The 18,501-nt window shown below is 38.1% G+C and overlaps 1 protein-coding gene across 4 annotated transcripts in view; it reads right to left on the minus strand.

The window, feature by feature from the left end:
• The window catches only part of Nek10 (NIMA related kinase 10), a 314,976-nt gene that overhangs the window by 78,001 nt on the left and 218,474 nt on the right, over window positions 1-18,501 (minus strand). For all 4 annotated transcript variants that reach the window (XM_004634199.3, XM_023718528.1, XM_023718527.1 and 1 more), the window contains one exon: window positions 11,828-12,041. In XM_004634199.3, the coding sequence (XP_004634256.1) occupies window positions 11,828-12,041 (214 nt within the window). The remainder of the gene's footprint in view (window positions 1-11,827; window positions 12,042-18,501) is intronic.

The raw sequence follows: 18,501 nt of genomic DNA on the forward strand, positions 1-18,501 counted from the left end.
ATCTAGCAGTTAGTTGGAAAAATTCTCACCCTGAGTAACTCTATATATTGACACCTGTGAACTAAACAACTGCACTGAAGATGGCAATTTGTAACAGTAGGTTCATGCTTGGAGTGCCTGTCATTCTGGTCTTCTGAAAATGGGCTGCTTGTCATGACATGCCAGTTGGTGCTGTGCTGTCTCTCAGGTAGATGATTGTTCAAAAAGAAGGGGGTGGTGAATGAAGGCAGAAGACAGGAAAGGGAATGTTGTGGGTCTGTCCTGCTTCAAGGTTGTATATGGTTAGATTTTTGGACTTATGTATAAACATAATAATTATATAATTCTTTATGCCTACTTTTAAAATATTTTCTAATTTTTAAATGTTTTTTCATAATATTCTGTAGGGACTTAAAGTTCAACATATCAATACTTGATGTAAAATACCTATTGCACGTTATGCCTAAGATGTTTGATATTCAGACAGATAATGAGGTTAAGCTTAACAGTCTATGTTGTATGGTGATAACAATAAGCTTGTGTTCTAGAGGGTTAACAACCTAAATTTGCAGACCAAAATTAGAGAAAAAGGAGGGCTGCAAGGAAAGCCAACACTTTGGCCTGAGCCTTCCAAGGTCAATTAAGACTCAGAACATATGAGAACTTGTACTGTAATGTCATGTAACTCAGTAGTGTCCCAAATTTTCTGATCAAGGAGATTATGGGGCCAAAGAGGAATGTGATCGATGACGTAGAGTGTGCCTAAGGAGAGTCACATGGAGAGAAAACATTCTCTCAGGCTTTCAGAGAGCACATTGGCCAAGCAATGGCTGTGACTCATCCACATGGCTGACACTGACAAAGGTTCTACAATCTGAGGTACAGGATCTCAGGAAAAATTCTGAGGGGATTTCACTGAACTTATCAGATTCAAAAGCTACAACTCTTGTTGCATAGGTCTTGCTTTATCTTGCTTTTAACCATCCAGCAGAAAAGTATAAAAATGAAATATAAGAAGTAGAGCCATGCTGTTATGTTGAGCTGTAGGGGACTCAGGTCAACAATTTCTGACATTGCCAGTGAAGCGGAAGACCCAATACTATTATGGACTACTGGACTCTTTTAGAATATTTTGCTGAGTTAAAACACCTATAATATTCAAATAACGGAACTTAACAAAAAAAGGGTATACAGGTGAATGTCTATTTCATATCTGTGTATTCAAAAGGGTTAGGATAGATAAATAGTTGCATTCTCTTAATGAATAGAGGGATTTGTTCTAATAGTGTTTGTAAATAGGATATCATGTCCGCATCTTACAGCAATTAACCACTAGGAGGAATGTATGCAATGTGTTAATTATTGAAACTGTTCTACCAATTTGGTTTGAAACTGTCTCATTGCTATTTGTTTCTCAATAAAATTATGGGGGAAAAACAGGGATTAAACAATATAGAGGAAATAAAGGGTTTTCCTAGCTCCATTTAAGCAAAAAATGAAAATAAAAATGAAAAAATAAAGAAAGAGAAAATAAGCAATAAAAATGGTACAGCATTTCCAAACAAGATGATAGGAAATTAATCATGATTATTGTATTGCATATTGTTCTAATGTCACCCTTTTGCTTGCTGAAAACTCACAGCCTTTAAGTGCAATGCATGGGCTATAGCACGCTCCTCCCCTGCCTTCCTCTGCAGTCTTCCCTTTTGTTCCTTGAGCTTGCATGCTCCCACCTCTGGATCCTTGGACACACTTCTCCCTCCCCAACAGTGCTGCCTCCTGGGGCCTCACTCATTTATAACACATTCATGCATTTGCTCTAATGCGATGCAATTATAGGAGCTTTCCTTGGCATCCCTATTTAAAATGCCTTTCTCCCCATATCTAAAACTTCCTATTACTTTGACTTCTATTATTTTGCCTATAGCACTTAGATGTATGTTTGCCTTAGCTATTATTTATCTTCCCTGTTAAGTAGGTGGTTTCTGTTTTGTTCACTACTGAGTTAGAAGACCAGATACAACCCAGAAAAATAAATGCTCAGTAAATTCTGTTCAATATGTTAAATAGAAGATTGATATTTTTGAAATACTACAAAACTTTTCTTCATGGTAAAATTGTACTATAAGTTTTCAAAGAAACTGACAAGCTTACTTTAAAGTTAACACAGAAATGTAACAGACCTAAAACAAGCAAGTCAAACTTGACAAAGAAGAACAAAGTTGGGCAACTTGTATAACTCAATTTCAACACTTAGTAAGTAGCTGAAAAGCAGAATACAGAGTTTTAGTGGAATAGAAGAAATGCATTCAAGAGGTCCACTGTACACAACAGTGACTATATTATAATAACATCTTGTATTTTGAAAATGCTGTCACGGGGCCAGGGAAATGGCTCAGCAGAATAAGCGCTTGCCTAGCAAGCACAAGGGCCTGAGTTCAATCCCCAGTTCTGCCAAAAAGAAAAAAAGGAAGAAAGAAAGAAAGAAATTGCCACTCACTACAGAAAAGATAATTGTATAAAGTAATTCATTTGTTAATTAGCTCAATTAATATACATATTTTTAAAATATCATATTGAACATGATAAACATAACTTTGTTTTAAATTTAAAAAATAAAACATTTTCTAAAATCTATAATAAGTGATATTGGCTTAAAAACATCAATGGGATAGAATGCAGTATGGAAATATATCCAGATAGATAGATAGGTAGGTAGGTAGATAGATAGATAGATAGATAGATAGATAGATAGATAGATAGATAGACAGACAGACAGACAGACAGACAGACAGACAGACAGACAGACAGACAGATAAACTAATAGTTTCCAATAGACCCTAAAATAACAAAACACTATCAATACTAAATGCTGGCATAAATGTGGAATTCTCACACACTCCTTCTTAAAGTATTAAGTGGTACAGTTTTGGAAATTGGTAGATGCTTTTATAGTTAAACACAGAACCACCTATGACCTACAAGTCTATTCTCAGATATTTACCTAAGAGAAATGAAAATGTATCTACAAAATGACAAGGAAGAAAATTCATAGCAGTCTAAATTATAAACACCCAAATTTGGAAGCAAAATAAGTGTTATGGTTTCTGTTTAGATGTCTCTGCAAAGCCTCATGCAGTCATGGGATGGGCTTCTAGAGTTTTTGATTGACTCATGCTTCAATGCTTAGATTATGGATGTAAGTGCTACACTCACTCTGGGGTGAGTAGCTGTAGCCTGCATACAGTATAAGGGAGGGAGAGAGGCTTGCCCTCTGCTTCGCCTACCTTTTTGCTCTTTCTGTTTTGCTATTTTCCATCACCATGAAATGTTGCCCTCTGCCATGTGCCACTCTGCCTTGGAGTCAGCTGACTATGGACTGAAACCTCCACAAACTGCGAGCTAAAAATCATTTCCTTCCTTAATTCTGGGCATCAGGTATTTTGTTCTAGCAATGAGAGAAAAGAAACTAACAGAGTAAGTGTATATCAAAAGGAGAATAGATAAAATATATCACACTATGTAATACTAACTTGCAATATAAACAAACTATTATACACAGAACATAAATGAATTGCAAGGACATGTCATAAGAAAGAAGCCAGAGGCAAAGGGTACATATATTAGACTTACATTAAGTCTCACAACCGTCAAGAATACTCTAGTAACAGACATCATAACAGTTTTTGTCCTGGTAGGGAAGCACACAGGAAGGAAAATGCGGGGACTTTCACAGAGAATGCAAATGTTTTGGGTGGGGGTAATGCATACGTCAAAAGTCACCAAAGTCAGAACTTAGTGATTTACACATCTTACTGTATGTAATTTTTTTTTGTATTTTAGTAAGGGTCTACAGGGTCTCATTACATAGATCAGACTCGTAGTGATTCGCCTGTGTTCACCCTCCCAAGAGCTGGGATTGCAGGTGTGTGCCACCACGCCCAATCTCAATCGTCATCTCAGCACAACCTGGGAGCTGGGTGCTGGGTATCGAATCCTGGCTGCTGCGTCTGTCTAAACAGGCACTTTAATCCACTGAGCTACTTGGCCGGCCCACTGTATGTAAACTGTGTCAATTGCAAAAGTGAAAGGGGAAGACTGCACAGTGGAGGCAAGAATGCTTCTGTATCCATGGCAAAGCCCTTAAGATGCTACTGGGTTTTTTTTCCTCAAAACATTTCTAAGCTAAATGACAATATTTTCTGATCCTTCTTTCTCTGCATTATTACTTGTTGTATTTTTGCAGCCATGGGGGGAATTCAGTCAACAATTAACTGGATAATAAAAACAAATATGTTCACAAAAATATTGTCCTTTAAAATATATCATTTTCTACATGGCTTGATTTCATCTCTTAGCAGAGGACTGCAGACACATGCCTTTAGTAGTGTGCTCAGCAGTCATGAACAGCATATGGTATAATAAAAATAAAGCAACTCAAATAAATAAATAGCACATCTCTGAAATGTACACTAAGAAAATGAGAATCTGGATACTTACATCTGTTCAATTAAGTGGTCAACTATAAAACTATGTGAGAATGACAGAAAAATATCAAAAAGCTGTGAATAAATTGTGCTAAAACCACATAACAGATTATATTAGAAAACTATAATAAGAATTCTATAGTGAATTGAATTTCTGCAGGGTTGGTAAATTTCAAAATTAATCCTTGCTGGTAAGTGTTATAACAGCTGCTTTGTCTTCCAAAATAGATGGAGTTTCAACGATGTATCTGTGTGCTGTATTTCAACTGTTTGACAATATCAGACTAACACAATAACCTTTTTTTTTAATTCACCAAAGCTAAGAAAATATTTCTAGAACTCTTCAAATGAACATTTACTCAATGTCTTAAGCACAGGATAATTTACTGAGATCAGATGTGTGGGGCTGCATTAGAAAGTTAATTTTGGTAGAAATGTGGAGGATGGCTAAGAGTGGGAGATAAATCCTAGGTAGTCTGAGTGGAACTGGTTCAATCAAGAGTTGAGCAGCTGGTGAAATACAGAGGCGTGAGGGGGAAGTCCAGGCACAGTGAGAGAAACAAACCCCCAGAGAAGTTTCATGATGGCCAAAACGCCACATACAATGTGGTTGATAGGAGAATTTAACAGAAGGCTGGAGACCTTGTCTACCTTGAGACCGTGGTGTCTTCAGTACTGGAATACTAGTACCTAATGGGAGGCACTTGGGATAAGAGAGAATAAAGAAGGTGGCCGAGCTGGTGGGGCTGAGGCAGTGCCCTCTTTCCCAGTAAGGTCCTAATAGGACATGTGTTACATGGATGGGAACCCAAAGCACCCATCTTGGCCTAAGGGAAATGAGAACTAGCACTGGTGCTGCCTGGCAAGTTCACCAGCTCCTCACTGCAGGAAAGGGGGTATAGAGAAGAGTTCATAATCTTCAACTAAGGGTGCTACCAAGAAAGTCCCAATCAGACCTCAGAAGAGAAGCAGGAGCTGAGCCATCATGAGTCATCCACTGGCCTGAAATAAAACACAGCAAGAAGAGAGGCGGGGTGACAGACGCCATAAACATTAAGGAAAAATAGAGATCAGGGGTATAAAACCACAGAAAAGGGTTCATGTCATCTAAGGTTAGCGGAAGTTAGCAAAGGGAGGAAGGTGGCGCAGAGAACGGCTGCCCACTCAACCGACATGGAGTTGCTTCAGCTCCTTTCTGCACCTCCTTGCCACCCTGAGGAGTGGACAATGCCCATCAACTGAGAAATGGATAAAAAATAGGGGGTATTTTTATACAATGGAATATTACTTAGCTTTAAAGAAAGATAAACTTGAGACTGTTTAAGGTAAATGGATGCAACTCGAGACAATACTCATAAGTCAAATAAATCAGATCTGCATGTATAAGCATCATATTGTGTCCCTGGTGTAAGAGCCTGGTAGAGTGAATAAAATCTGAAAGGTACAGTAGATGCTGTGAAAGGGAAAGAAAATGTTCAAAGGGAAGGAAGAACCAGGATGAGGAAAAGGAGGAAAGAAAAAAAGAAGGAAGGGAAAGTGTATATATGTATATCCACAGGACAGCTCGGATAATTGTTCTGCTGATTTCTACTGCTCTATTTCAAGGACTTGTTAATGTGTAATTTTTTTTCTTTTTTTTCTTTTTAGCTTTTTTGACCAATTTTGCATGCTCATATCTGGTAATCTGAAAAACCAATTTGAAGACAACCATATGCAATATAACAATCATTGTTGAATTCCTATTATTTTGTTTAGCATTGTTTCTAATTATTTTACTACTTTTTAATTCTCTTTAAAAATAATGGAATAAACAGTTATTTAAATATCCAAGGGGAAAAAAGAAATTAATCTATGCAGACTGTTTGCACGGATTAAGTTATATGTAAAAAGGGAAAAGTAATTTAAAATGGGAAGGAGAACGGTATAATTGGAACTGACTACATATATCTCTTACTGTCATCAGCAGAAACAGTGCTTCAAAACAAAATATACAATTACAGAAATAAAGTTAACATTTTTGCATGATGGATTTTTACCCCAATTCATGTAAAATGAAAAACCATGAGGCAAAATCAAGACAAGTACAAGGAGAAAATCAGAATGTTGAAAGGTAAGAGGCCAGGGTTCAGAGAACAAGATGAGAAAGTATTCAGACAGGTAAGATGGGGACCAGAGCAGAGGAATGAAGTGAAACCACAAAAGAAAAAAATATATATCAAGAAAGGGAAAGGTGCACCAACAGGACCTAGCTTTTAGTCTGGAAATTCCCATGTTAAGTACTCGGAGAATTCAAGGTTTTAGTTCACCCTAACCACAGGACTTACTGCATTCAAATGCTTCAGTAAGGTATTCAGCCTTCCACTACTCACAAATCTTTTTTTTCCCCCTGACTATTGAAACCATTCCTATAAAAAGACTCATTGGAAGTTGCAAACCTAAGCTTCAGTCCTTGGATAGTCCTGACCTTGCTGCTTGACCACAGACACGCCTCTAACCGCCTGGCTTCCTCGCTGGGTACTGAACTAAATAATGCAAAACGCTATTTCTCAGTTTCATTCTTAGTCTTAAGTGAGCTGTGTATGTATGTCTGGAGCTTTTAAGCCTTATCTGTTATTTCTCATCCATGAATGACTTCCATACTCAGTCATCAAAATCTGATCTTTCCTGTTTACTGTGGGAACTTCCCTAAAATATGTCTGCATATCTCATTGATATTTACTAAAATTCTCTTCTATCCTTAGGAGTCTTCCTGAGAGTGCTTATCCTTTCTGCCTTCCTAAGCATATTGCAAAGTATAATCATGGGACAATCGTAATTTCTAATAATCCTCAGATTATCACGCATGATACCTTATGTTCAGAAGACATCCAGCAGATTCTTGTTCTTTCATTATTAATTAGAGACCGCAAGCATTTTCAATCTTTCTCTCTCTGTATTGCTCCTGGACAGATGCTTATGGATGTGAAAGTAGATTCCAAACTGAAGGAACTTAATAAACTAGTAGAAAAGGAACCCACTGTTCAGCTTTAAAAACAGGTGATAAAGATAAACTTCCTGTTAAACAGCATTGAAGAAGCTGTAATCCCTATAAATCTCACAGTGCAAGCACTTCCACCAGGATCACTCTCAATCTCCCTGGAATGTTCAGCTCAGTGCCACCTGTGCACATAGGTGTACTCTTTATGCATCTTTGTAAATATTACTGTAAAGCTGCATGTACAAAATTCTAAAAATGTGAATGAAATGGAAACGTTTTCCACTGATTATACAGTTTTTTTCCAGCATAGGTTTCTTTACTGCTCATCCTTCTATTCGCTGGTGAAGTCTAAAAGAGTATACATTTTGGACATGGCTATGCTAATTTCTCTGTCTCTGAAGAGATAACTCTGTGTGTTCAACAAATGGCCAACAGCACCAAAACACTCGTCCTGGTTTTGACTATTACAATGCCTCAGTGTTCTCTTTATTCCAACAGCCTTTTAATTATTGACATTTAAGTAAAATTATTCCTTGTCTTACTCTGAGTAATTCTTATTATTCTCACCTTGGTGTTCTTTTTATGGGTCTCTTACTTTAAACTATAAAAATTAAGAAGGCTAACATTCTTCCAAAGGAATGCTTTCCTTCCCTTTCACGGTGGGTAAACCACTGGACACAGCAGTGAATTTTACTAGTGAAGACTTCTCTGACTGTTGGAAATATGTATCTGTACTTGTTTTTAATAGCCTATTAAGAAAATTGCCATTATGAAGAATGAGCGAAAAATGTGAGAATACATAGGAACCTTAAATGTTTTGACAGTTTCTTGTCAACTGTTTGCTTACCAAATAATGTGAAAAATTTCAGTAACTCACAGTGGGTCTCCTCCTTCTTGGTTCTGAGAATTCATTTTTTTAAAATTAATTTTATTGAGAAACAAATAGCAATAAGACAGTTTCAAAACTGATTAGCAGGACAGTTTCAGTAATTAATACATTGCATATTGTTGTCTTCATACTGGTTATTCATAGTACAAGATGTAGACATGATATCTTATCCAAACACTATTAGTACAAATCATAAATCATAGTATGTATGTATTTATTTATTTATTTTTGGAGGAACCAGGGATTAAACTTGGGCCCTTGCACTTGCCAGGCAAATGCTTACTCTACTGAGCTATCCCCCCAGGCCCTGGTTCTGGGAATTCATACATTCACAGAACCCACTAATTTCTCTTCCATTTGACCATCACTTATCATTGGCTTGTGTACCTGCATTATTGATACTAACTGCTCTGAGAGAATATGTTACTATATTTGAAATGAAACAATCATAATTCTGCTTAAGAAAAAAGAGATAACATTTTACATCTATAATTTTTCTGGCAACACTGGCACATATGCTTTAAAAAATAATAATTGATACCCAGTGAGAATGCCAGTTAACTGTATGCTTTCTCTGCTAAAATACAATAACAATTCTTGCTTTCCTCTTTAATAAAATTGCATTGTTATGGTTTGTGTCCAGATTTCATCCCCCAAAGCTTCATGCAGTCATGGAGCGGGCTTCTAGAGTTTATGACTCACTCATGGTCCAGTGCTGAGATTATGGATGCACATGTTACATCCACCCTAGGATGGGCAGCCTGTAGGCTGCATACAATACAAAGGAGGGAAAGAGACTTGCTTTCTGCCTCTCTTCCCTTTTCGCTCTTGTTGCCTTTGCTGTTTTCCACCGCCATGAACTGCTGCCCTCTACCATGTGGCACTCTGCCTCAGAGCCAGCCAAGTATGGTCTGAAACGTCCACAAACTGTGAGCTAAATAAAGCTTTCTTTCCTTAATTCTGGGCATCAAGTATTTTTTCTCAAAAATGAGAGAAAAGAAACTGACACATGAATTTTCCTTTTGATTTACATTTGATTAATCTTTAAAGGAAAGATTATCAGTAGGCTTCAAATAACACATGAGGAAAAGGTAATACTTGAATCTGAAACAGTAATATAAGCCTTGTTTTGCAGTTAAGCATTTCTCTATGGTCCATAAAACACTGAGTGCTCCAGGAGGGCACTGCTTGAGGTTGGCTACAACAGGTGGCCAATAAATGTGTATCAACCTCATGACTAAAACACATACACACTGATGCCAATTCTACTTGGACAAATTAGCAGTAGCCAGCAAGTTGCATCATGAACTACCCTTTTAACATAAGAATATGTCATTTTATATAACTGATGCTACCTTACAATTATATACCACTTTTTAAAGCTGCAAAGATTTTCTAATGCATTAACTTATTTAATCCTAGCATCTTCTGAAATAGGTATATTCCCTCCTAATGTACAGGTTAGGGTTCTACTCTAAGACCCTCGGAACCCCTCTCTTGACTTTCAGAACTGGCCATAACCTGAGAATTACATTTCTATCATTAAATTGTCACTCTAAATACATGTGAGATAATGATGAATGAAATGATATGGTATCTGGGATTTGCTTCAAAATAATCTGGAAATGACAGGAAATGTATGGGGATATAAATGGTATAGGTTTGGTGCCCAATAGCTAATTGTTGAAGGTGGAAGCTGGGTACAGGAAATAGACTTTGCCTTTACTTTTGACATTTTCCATGATACAGAGTTTTAAAGGAAGCTAAGATGTAAAAAATACATATTTAAAGTGATCTTCCTCAAGGTGTTTTGCTAAAGATAAGAAGATTTCCGATGTTAGATTTCAAATTCACAACACCCACCTTCATATTAGCTAAAACCGGAAATTGGTTAAGGGGATTTGCAGAGCAGAATTTAACAAAAGGCTCCATATACATAAGATAGAGAGAAATAGCTAAAGCTCTTGCATTTTTAGTGTACTAAGAACATTATACTAGGGAAGCAAAACGACATACACAGAATGATGTGTTTCTTATTGTTACCTAGCCTTACTTACTTACCTACTGCTACTAAGTCAGGCAGTAAAATAACAAGCAAAGTGAGCTCTAGAGCCCTTGCTCAATGAGAGCTATAACTCTAGGTTATACGCTCCTAAATATCAACCAAGGCCTTAGAAAATTATCATGGAATGTTCTGTGAAATTACAGCTAAGCTCAGCATTTAAGGCAAGGGAGATGAAAGAATATCTCTCCAAAAAATAATTACACTGAATCTTCAACTCCTGGCTTCCAAACCTTCAGACAAATCCACTAAACAATAACATTTTCCTTCTTTTTAGAAAAGAACTCACTGGAGTCGCTGTTATTGAAGAAGCTGGAACTAGCTCTTCTTTGAAGTCAGCATCTTATGCAGCTTTATGAGCTGAAGCAAATTCTTAGGATCTTGGGAAGGAATTTAACTACCAGCCACCTTAGCCAAAAAATGAGAGAGAGAGAGAGAGAGAGAGAGAGAGAGAGAGAGAGAGAGAGAGAGACAGAGACAGAGACAGAGACAGAGACAGAGAGAGAAGAGCTTTATGGACCTATTGCATTGGGACCCACCATCAGAATAGAAGAAAAGAATATTTATTTACTGAGATGAAGGGACCAATAATGAGTCCCTGCTGGGAGTTCCCAGAAGAGTAGTCATGAGTCAAGATTACAATAAGAGGGCTGGTGAGATGGCTCAGTGGTCTAAAGCACCTACTTGGAACAAGCTTAGCAAAGCACAGGGACCGTGGTTTGATCCCCCAGCACCATATGCCAACCAGCCCCGCCCCCTGGTGGGCTGAGCTGGCCACACACACACACACACACACACACACACACACATAAATAATTTTTTTAAAAAAAGATTACAATAAGAGCACTGAAGCAGATAAGTAAGACAACAACAATAGCTTTGCTGGCCTAACCACTTATACACAAGCAAGTTGGTAGTTTTCACATCACTTCTTTAGTCCATGTTCACAAATATGCTTAAATATCCAAATATTCTAAAGGTTATTGGCAAGAAAAACTTAAAACTCCAACTCAAAACCAGCAATGACATCATCACTACAAACAATAGTGAAAGCAACTAAATAAGACTAATAAGAAAATTTTAAGAAATGAATGTTACTTCTCTCTCTGAATTCACTCACATTTTCATCCATGTTCTCACAAGATGCAATCAGATTGCTGAAGAAATGAAATAAAAGCACTCAGCACTATTTATACCAAAACTATAATACAAACTCGAAGAAATGCTAAGAGAGCTTTTAGTATCTCTGATTTTACAATGTACAATAAATTCTGGATTTCTTTTATGGAAGGTCAGTTATATCAAGTTATTTTAGTTTTGAGGTTAGAATATATTTTTCTACCTATAGATTCATTTTCATTCAAACAAGCAGAATTAACTTCAGGAACAACTGCCAGAGTGCATTATGGAGAGATCAAGAGAATTGTACCTACATGAGACAGCAGAGCCAGCTCATGATGACACGTGACAGCATTCCTGTTGGCTTCCGAAAAATATCTCTGTGTGCGCCTCCGTTCCCGGTCCAATTTCTTCTCCAAAGCTAGCTGAGATGTAGATAAGTTGTCTAAATACTTCATCATGACATCTGAAATCATCGAACTGACTTCTACAATATCTGGGCGGGCTTCTGCATCAGGAGTGAGGCACCTAAGAGAAAATAAGCTAATTACATGGGCTGATGAGATAGCTCAGCAGACTAAGCGTCTGCTTAGGCAAATGCTGGGACTGGGGTTCCATGCTGGATCCCACATGCTGTGCTGGCCTCCCCCTAGGTACGCTGAGCTGGCCACCAAGACCTGGCATGGTGGTGCACACCTGTAATCCCCGTGCTGGGGAAGCTGAAAACAGGAGGATCACTAAGAGTCTGTAGCAATACCCTGTACCAAATACATCTTAAGAAATAATTATAAAGTGTGATTTAAAAATAGGGTAAATACTTAAAAATCTTATTACAATAAAAGACACATTGTCATTAATCCTCTAAATACTCCCTCTTGCTTGGAACACACTGATCCTATCATTTTTGCCACTTTCTGAAGCAGTCATGGAAGGCCTCTTTCATGTCTTGTCACATGGCCTTGATGTCCCTCATCAGTCCAAGATGATCACTTTTCATGGCCATTTGGCTTTGGGGACAAGTCAGAAGTCACATAGTGCAAAATCTGGTGAACAGGGTGGATGAGGACACACGTAATGTTTTTACAAGCCTGACCTTCATTGGATGGTGCTCAAGAGTACTATTAACTGTATATTTGATGTGCAAGAGGAACTTCAGAACTGCTTCAAGAATGGCCAGAATGGTAGGACCGGTGTGTTAAAAGTGAGTGGGGGATGCTGAGGAGATGAATGGCAATCTGTCTCTTACTATGTACATTTGAATATTCAAAGTATATTTTGATGACCCACTGTATAACATTGGTCAATGTTGGCATGGAACCAGGAAAGAGAAGGGTCATGGTCAAGCTCCTTTCTGTGTCTACCATGGTATCTGCACCCAAGAACACATAGGAAAAGATGGGCAGCAAGCATAGCTTTCAACCCAGCCTTCTCGTAAGAAATAGGGAAAGCTGTGAGGAGAGGAGGCAAGGTGACCTCCTTGCACTTCAGGTGGCAGAGAGAGGTACTGGCTGAAAACAGCTGCTCCTTAGTTTGCAGGAGAGGAGGACGGAGTTGTCTTCACCTGTGTTGCCTGGTTGCACCCTGGGAGCAATGCCAGAAATTACAAGAAATATAGCAAAAGAGCTACTTAAATAAAGTTATCATTTAAAAAAAAATCTGGAGGCACATGTTCAGTGTATGCCAACCTCAGCTGTGCGTACCTGTCCAAAATTTAACTGTCAATATACGGTGTTAAAAAGTACAAGTGCTGAAGATCATCTTTGATGTAACCAAAAGAGGAAAGTTTGAGGGAGAGATACAGTTTTTGGTTTTTCAAACTGTATTGCAATATTCAGATTTTTTTGTATTAAAAATTAAACTAAGGACCTCGAGTTTTTTTGGTTTTTCAAATTGTATATTGTGATTTTCAGATTTTTTTTCAGGACCTTTGACTTGCCAGAGAGGTGCTTACACTACTGAACTATATCCCTGGCCCTGCATGCTATAATATTAACATGATTTAATTTGCGAGAGTCATACAAAATATAGCCATAAGTATAAAAATGCAGCCCAGTTACATAGAGGTTTAAGAAGTTTAGGGTATCAAAAATAAAATTAGGTCAATTTTTAAGTTAGGTAGAAGTTTATTGGACATACAAAAAAGAGTAGTTCCAAAGCCAGGACACTTTTTTTTTTTTAAATGTATTTGGTACAGGGTCTCACTTTGAAGTTTGAACTCCTAGGGATCCTCCTGTTTTCAGCCTCCCCAGCACTGGGATTACAGGCATGTGCCACCATGTCCAGACTCAGTGACTGGGTCAACAGGCACAAGGGGGTGGAGTCAGCACGGCATGTGGTGCTGAGGATCAAACCCCGGTCACTGTGCTTACTAAAACAGGTGCTTAGTCTGAAGCCAGGACACTTTGAGGTGACAGTGACAAGCTAGAATTATAATATAATTTATGAAACACAAAGAAGATGTATTTGGACCTTTTTAGTGGTTGGCCACTGAACATTCTCATTCTTTTTAGTGCAAATAGAGCAGCTATTTAATTTGAATTTTTCTACAGAATGTTCGTTCAATTTTACTAACTCATGTTGCCAAGGTACAAAGTCTTTGTTTTTGTTTTTTTTTTAATTAATGAGGAATTAGAATTTCAGAAAAATTTGGATGACTTAAATTTTGGGCACAAGGACAGCGGAGATTAGGGTATACTGAAAGTGCGGTTTTTATTTATACTCTTTTAAAAATAGTTATTTTGTTTAAGTAACTATTTTGACATATTGTATGCTAATATTTTCCCTAATTTTCAAAGTCAGAAAGTATCAATCAGTATACTAAAGAGAGTATTATTCATGGCGGCACAGCTAAAGGCGACCAGAAGGCCAGTAGTCTCCACGCCCATAAAACCAAATATCAAAATCATATAAATTCTTCTGGCAACTGCTATAGCATGTTGTCTATTTCAAAACTCAAACTGTCTAATTTCACAGAAGTCATGCTTCTCAATAAAATGTAGCTTGTTTGAATTTCAAGGAAAATACCTTTCTCATCTTGTGTACGATTTAGCATCCATACTACATTAGTGCAGCTTTCAACTACACTGTCTCCCTCGCTACACAATTGCTCTTCATCATCAAAGCTGAAATAAGACTCTACATGATAATCTGCTAGTGATTTGTTTTTATTATCGAGGTTTTTAACCATGAATAAAATACACAAGTCTTAATCAGATTCTAAAATTATCATTTTATGTTCTAACTTTATGTTTTTTCTTTTTATGTTTTAAAGCAATGGACTTGCATTATGATTATGACAGACATTTATACATCTGCTGTATTCATATTTAACAAAGTTCACTCTATGCATTTATTATGTACAAACTAAGCCGAGTGATTGTGGAGATGGGCCATCTACATAACCTGTAGGAACCAAGTGAAAAATGAAAATGAAAGTGGAGAAGGCAATCCCTCCTTCTCACATTAGGGGAGGGGTCTTCTCCCACCTTGATGGTAGATGGGTGGCCCCTAAGAGATCCCAACTTCTGTATACTTGGCATGTACCTGGTGCATGAACTGGAGATGAAGAAGAAGCTACCACTGCACAGCCCATCCAACGTACCAGGTGCTTGCCACCTTTATCAGAAATGACCTCTGCCTTGCCTCCCAAGGTGCAACAGGGTATTTGCTCCACGCTGACCATTTTTCTGGCCTCCTTCCTCATTCCATCTGGGGAAGAAGGTGAAGGTGGTGTATACCTCCCCTCCTGATACAACTCAAGCTCAGGAGAATGGCAACAGTGGTGATGAGAGACAGAGGTTAGCAGGGAGCTCAGGGGACCAGAAGGCTGATAGTTGAAAACTTATGCCAAGAGACAGACAGCTGAAGGGACTTCACATGGCCTGAAACTCCAAGCCCAGCCCATGTGCCTTGCCCCACTGGATTTCATTTCCACAACACAAATTCAAATATAAAATTATTTAAAATGACAAAACCTCAGATACAAAGTCTTAAACCCCAAGAAGAGGGCCATTAGAGCCCAAGGACATAAAATCAGTCATTGTGAAGCCAACATCTATGTGGTAATGACATGTTCATATTTAATTTTCTTGCTTTTGCTCTTAATGACAAAAGAAGCTAAGTTGTTGATTTTTAGCTTCTAGTTAAATGAGGTTCTTCACCTATTCTCAATGAATTAGTAAAATTAGTTAAAAATGGTAGGGCTAGGGAGATAGCTCAGCATACTAAGCACCTGCCTGGCAAGCACAAGGACCTATGTTCAATTTCCAGTACCACATGCCAAGCCAGCCACCAAAACTAGATGTGCTGGCTTGTAATCCTCCCCTGTAATCCCAACAACTGGGGAGGCTGAGACAGAAGGATCACCACGAATCCAAACTGTACAGTGAGATCCTGTGCCTAATAAATAAAAAAAAGATAGGAAAAAATTAAAAACTGGTGAAATTCTTCATTGCCTGGTGCTGGTTATGACTACGATGTGAGCAAACAAATCAACAAAAACCCAAGTATTTAAGCCTTTTATTAATGCAAATACTTTAAACTCTTCAACTGTTGATTTTTAAATTGATTCAAGGTAGCATTCGCAGAAGAATGATCAGCTTTTTTGCCAAAACAGTAATACACATTAGTTTTATAAAGTACATAGTAACATATAGCATTACAGTAAGTGACAACAGAAAGGCCTCTGTCCTCCTGGCATTTGGGTGCCTCCTACTCGCACATGGTTTCTCCCTACTCTGTATTTGCCACCATCCAGAAAGGCACAGGTCCTAGATCCAGTTGTCAGCACTGGAATCTCGGCTCACCATTTTATTAGTTATTGTCATGAGTACATTATTTAGCTTCCAACTATTGATATGCTATCTGTAAAATGGGAAAATAACACAGTCTACTTCATTAAACTTGTATAGTGATTATATGAAATAATTTTGGTAAAGTATCAGCACATTGTAAAAGCTCACTAAATTGAAAACAAGAGTTGACTCTCTTAGTCTCTTCCATTCCCTCCCACATTTATCAAACCAAGTCCTGTGGCTCCTACCTCCTAAGTGTTTCTCAAGTCCATATCCTTCTCCTATAATCCCATACATATTAGTCTATTTCATTATCCCTTGCTTGTGCTGCTGAAAGTCTTCTAAATAATATGCTCATTTCTTAAGAGCTGGCAAGATAGCTCAGTGGACTAAGCACCTGCTTAGGCAAGCACAGAGACTGGGGTTTGATCCCTGGTTCCACATGCCACATCAGCCCTAACCCTGAGTGTGCTGAGCCAGCTACCGAAACCATGCATGGTGGTGCACACCTATAATCCCAGCACTGGGGAGGCTGAAAACAGGAGGATTGCTGTGAATCCCAGCTGCATAGTGAGACCCTGTACCAAACACATAATTTTTTTTAAATGCTCATTTTTTCTTCACCTTTGATTCAAACTGAAGTTGCTCCAAAATATTTGTAAACTTTCCCTCCTTGCCCTCTTCCTCAAAATTCTTCAGTAACTTTCCAGGACCACTAAGGTAAGCATCGAGAATACCACATAAGATTTCACTTGAACTAGCCCTCACCTCCCCATCCATGCTTTCCTGACTCTGGTCCCTAACAACACACCAGATACTCCTTATCTGTACCTCCCCAAACAGCCCAGGGATCTCTTCAGTCCCCCAGTTTTTTGCTTCTTAGTCCATGTGCTAGATTTCTTTTCCTGATAGTTTCATGCCCTTTCCCACACATCACCCCTGATGTGCTTGCCAAAATCCCACACTTTTTTCCATGTCCTCAGCAGGAAGACCTTTTGGATTATATTCAGACAGACTTACTGCTCTCTTACATGCTCTGTATTTAGCTGCTTAAAGCCATTGTAATTATTCTACTGTAACTGTCTGATTCACTACTAAACCAAAAATGTGATGAGGGGAGAAAGATATTTTTCCCTTCACTGTGATTTTCTCCACATGCAAAGTAGATTCTGGGTCCTAAGAGGCGTGCAACCAAGTGAATGATCCAGTGAATGAATGGAAAAATGAGATCAGCTTCATGTTCAAAGCACTTCCTGTCCTTAACCCAAAAACTTTCAACCATAGACCTTTGGGTTTCCCCAAACATCTCCAGCCAGAAGTTCTGGTAGAGTCTCATTGCTAGGAAATAATGCCTTATGTAAGTACGTCAGAGAAATTGTTAAGAATGAGTGAATCCTAATCATAAGTTATCCTGAAGACTGATACAAAATCTTCAGTCTGTATTTTGCTTCAATGATTCTCGACTCAAGGATATATCTTGTTCTAGAAAAAATCTGGGATGTTCCCCTCAGCCTCACTGCACTCTGAAAGCAGATGAGAAAATAAAGATAGTGTGTTCATTTGCATTCATTTCATGTTTCATAAAACAAAGAGTTGAAGATGGGGTGAGAAATGTGAAGATCCGCTTGTCCTCAGAGTGCACTACTAGCAGTAGCCCCTGTAGTCATCATGCCCGCCTCTAAAACAAAGCACCAGACAGCTTATGCAACCAGGCACAGAGAGAGAAACAAAGCAATTGGAATATTTTGTACATAAAAGGAAATGTTCTTCCTTTTAGGAAAGGAAACAGACAATACTCCCAACAGTGTACTGGAAGGCAAAAATACTAATGTTGCTAACTGGGCAGAGCAACAAGATATATTTATTTTCTGTCCCAAATACTTAAGAGCTTGTAAGTTAGCCTCCTAATTTAAAAGCCTCTTGGAAGGAAAAGTTTGAATAACAAAAAGTATTTATATAAATAAACAGGAAAAAGAAAAGATTCTACACAGCAGACTTTCAAACAGTGAGTTCTGCCTGATAAGAATGTAGAAATTAAATACATTAGGATGAAGGAAATAAGTGAAATAAAAATAAAAGAGAATTTAGAAATTAAAATCTAGATGCTGGGGCCGGGGAGATGGCTCAGTGGAATAAGCGCTTCCCTGGCAAGCGCAAGGGTCTGAGTTCAATCCCCAGTTCCACCAAAAAATAAA

Source organism: Octodon degus, unplaced genomic scaffold, assembly GCF_000260255.1.
Source record: "Octodon degus isolate 3935 unplaced genomic scaffold, OctDeg1.0 scaffold00059, whole genome shotgun sequence".
In the NCBI taxonomy this organism is placed as follows: domain Eukaryota; kingdom Metazoa; phylum Chordata; class Mammalia; order Rodentia; family Octodontidae; genus Octodon; species Octodon degus.